The 3,299-nt window shown below is 45.2% G+C and overlaps 1 protein-coding gene across 1 annotated transcript; it reads right to left on the bottom strand.

Moving 5' to 3' along the window:
• Nucleotides 1–1,718: 1,718 nt before the first annotated feature.
• On the bottom strand, nt 1,719–2,452 carry LOC148034872 (uncharacterized). The gene has a single exon (XM_087680728.1). The coding sequence runs from the start codon at nt 2,343–2,345 to the stop codon at nt 1,719–1,721; it is 627 nt and encodes a 208-aa protein (XP_087536854.1). The 5' UTR covers nt 2,346–2,452.
• Between the last annotated feature and the right edge of the window lie 847 nt (nt 2,453–3,299).

Genomic DNA, 3,299 nt, shown 5'->3' with positions numbered 1-3,299 from the left:
CCTCTAAGGGGGAGAGAATGTAATATTTCCACATGAAATATTAATGATCCTAGACCCCACACATCCCGCGCAAGAGCAACTTAAAGTAATCTCCTGCAACAATAAAATTTTGGGCTAAGTGCTCCCTCTGCATGCACTAGCAAACTCCAGCCCGCGTTGTGCATAAGAGGCTGTGGCTCAAAAGCCGTAGTTCCACACGGGAACACCCTTCATGGAAAAAGCAAATGAATAAATTTTTGACAATTTTTTTTATAATAACCCCCTCCCCTTCAGCCGATGCGTGCATGGCGGGGAGAGGGAGTGTGAGAAGAGCTTGAGTAGGTGTTTGAGAAGCATGAGGGAGGGGAGCATGCAAATTGCCACGTATGTGGCTATTCCCTCCCCCCTCTACCTATAAGACCCCCCTCTTAAGCTTGAGGAAGAGAAGAGAGAGAGGATAGGTTTCTGCCCTCGCCTGTGGAACCAAGCCGCCGCCACGCTGCCTTTCCGCCGCCAGGCCACGCCGCCTACTGCTGGGCCCCTGCCGTCCTCACCACCATCATCATAATCATCGTCATTGTCGGCCTCCCCTCCATCCTAATCATTTTCCCAATCTTCATCTTCTCTCTCCACGTCTTCCCTCAGGAAGCAGAAGCTTGGAAGCTTCTATTAGAAGCTTCCATTAAGGCTTCCATAAGCCTTTTTCACCCACACCTCCCGGGTTTTCTTAAAACCGTATCTGCAGGGGCCATGTCCTGCGCTGTCGAAGGGTTTCGAAAGCAAAGAAAAGTCGTGTCTACAGAAGACCTTGACTAATTTCAGGATAGAAGTTCAACAAATATGCGAAGAGGACGGGCATTTCCAGCATACGCATTCCACATTATTATTCAATGCCTTATCTTTGTTGGTGTCTTTTAGAGAAGAAAAGATCCCATTCTCTGTATTCAAATAGCCAGTTCTTTTAACTTGACTTTGCTTAACTAGCCAATCTGAGACTTTCCTTACAAGAAGCACAAAAACCGTGTCTAGTTTAACAGCAACTTGAATGTGCAGAACCAGAAGCTTATTGTATTCAGTTAAAGTCTAGAAAAGCCTCAACATTCCATGCTGTCCATAATCAGTAACTGCTAGTATTCGAATGGCAAACCTTGGTGAAAACCATGGAGTTTATCTACAATACACAGTCTTGTCAACCTCTGCAGGTATGGATAAAAACCAAATGTTCCTCATTAGCAGCAAATACCATATTTCCACATCACAACAACAGAAAACACTTCTGTTCGATGCGTTTAAGTTTCTAACATCTGTTTAGCATGAGTGTTCCATTTTTCTTATCACTAGTAGAGGCCCAACAAACTCCATTGAAGTTTATTAGAATCAGTATTACAGCTGCTCTTGAAGGCTCCAAATGTGACCTGCACCACTCGTTTTGACAGAGAAACTATAGGCAATCAGGTTTGTTTATATATGCAGAGATAAAACTGATCCTGGCATCCTCTCTGATAGCCCAAACCTCGTCTCCTTCAGTCTGTAGGCTGAATCCTACAGGCTCTAGCAATTCCACTCCACCAAGAAGGAGATGTCTGTGTTGCGGAATGTGTTTAGGACAAGTGGATCTGCATCATAGAGCTTTGCCTTCTTAATAGATATGGACTGGATGATCTTCACTACCTCTGAGAAAGCAAGCAGCAGCAACATAATCAGAGCTCTTTCTAAGAAGCCATCGTGCTTTCACATGGTCATAGCAGCCATGCTTTCTGTCCAGAGGAAAGGGAAAGGGACCTTTCCTTTTGAAGATTGGATCTTCTTCTGCAGTATGATGACGGCCTCCCTCTCGCTTCTCCAGCCCAAGCAGAAGCTATCCCATTAACACCAACCTCATCTTCTGGTGTGGGTACACAAGGAGGATTAAAAATCAGCACATCCACTGCTCCAGCTACTTGTTTTTCAAGTCCCGAGACAAGATCTGCAACAACTACATCAGCATGGACATGGTGGGCTTTAAGGGTTGTGATTGTGGTGTTCACTGCAGCTTCACTAGTATCTGTAGCCAGAAATTGCACCTTTCCTTTGGTATCACCAAGCATAAGTGCAAGAGATGTAATAACGTAGCCACTACCGCATCCAACTTCCAAACACAAACTTGGCTCCAATTCTCTCAGATTTGTTTGATCAGCTAGAAGAGCATCAACAACTGCAAAAGAGTCATCACAGGGCTCATACACCTCAGGGTGGCGTCCAACAAGGTGCAAGTCTGCAGTTTTTCTTTGAGGGGATGAAACCGCAAGGTTTAACTTTTCTGGTAATCTGCAAAGATGCAGTGGTTTTCGGGCTACAATAGCTTCCACATCCAGAGATACTTCCATGCCAAACTCAAATATTAGAAAAAGCTTCTCGAAACCGAAGCGCACCGCAGCAGGAAAATTGACGACGATGATGACGAAGACGAAGCGACGAACGACAACGAACGGCGGAAGGCTATGGCAAGTGTCCTCTTCACCATCTTGAGTATCGATGTCTCCTCCCTATTCGCTTTCGGCATCGTCTTCCCTTTCTAATCTGCTTCGAAAAATTCCGTCTTATCCCCTTAATTCTCTCCTGCGCAGTTATGCCGAGGTGCATTCATTCTTTCAGACAGTGTCATCACAGGATCTATGCCATGAGTCTACAACCCAAGCTTGGTCCGGTGCCATACGAATTCCGTGAGGAATCCCCTTCCGTCATCTTCTTTGTTTCCCCCTCCAATCCTCCCTCTTCCACGATTTCAGAGCACTCCCCTGTTTTTCCTCTAAGCTCCCTTCCTCCTCGTCACTGTTTCTCTCCCAATCCTCTCTCTTTTGCATACGACTTCCCACTCAGTCCGCGCTCAGAGCTTTTTCCAGAATTCTTCCATCGTTGTTTTTTTTTTCTTCCACGATTGCCCATTTTTCCCTCCTTTTCGATTCAAAAAGCTCCCTTTTCAAAAATAGCCATTTGCTTTTCTTCCTTTTTTAGACCCTCTGAATCCTCATCCAAAAATGTCGTATGCCAGATCCACCAGTCCCAGAAAAAAAATCCCCCCAAGCTCCAAGTTCAGCGTATCCTGAAATGTATGCATTCCATGAGATTACATCATGAACTGGCAGCATGTCAAAGACACGGTGTGCTTCAGCAAGTAAGCCACTTCTGCCATACATGTCTACCAGTTTGTTTCCAACATAAAGCTCACTCTCCAATCCTTTTTGAGCTACTTCTGAATGTATCTTCTGACCTGTGTCCAGTGGTCCTACACTACCACATGCTTTCAAGCAAAGAACATAAGTTACAGCATCTACAGACAC

This window comes from Lygodium microphyllum, chromosome 6, assembly GCF_053477565.2.
Source record: "Lygodium microphyllum isolate KBCC chromosome 6, Lygodium_microphyllum_v1.1.10, whole genome shotgun sequence".
In the NCBI taxonomy this organism is placed as follows: domain Eukaryota; kingdom Viridiplantae; phylum Streptophyta; class Polypodiopsida; order Schizaeales; family Lygodiaceae; genus Lygodium; species Lygodium microphyllum.
The sequence above is the reverse complement of the archived record's forward strand: the minus strand, read 5'-3'. Positions and strand labels throughout refer to the sequence as shown.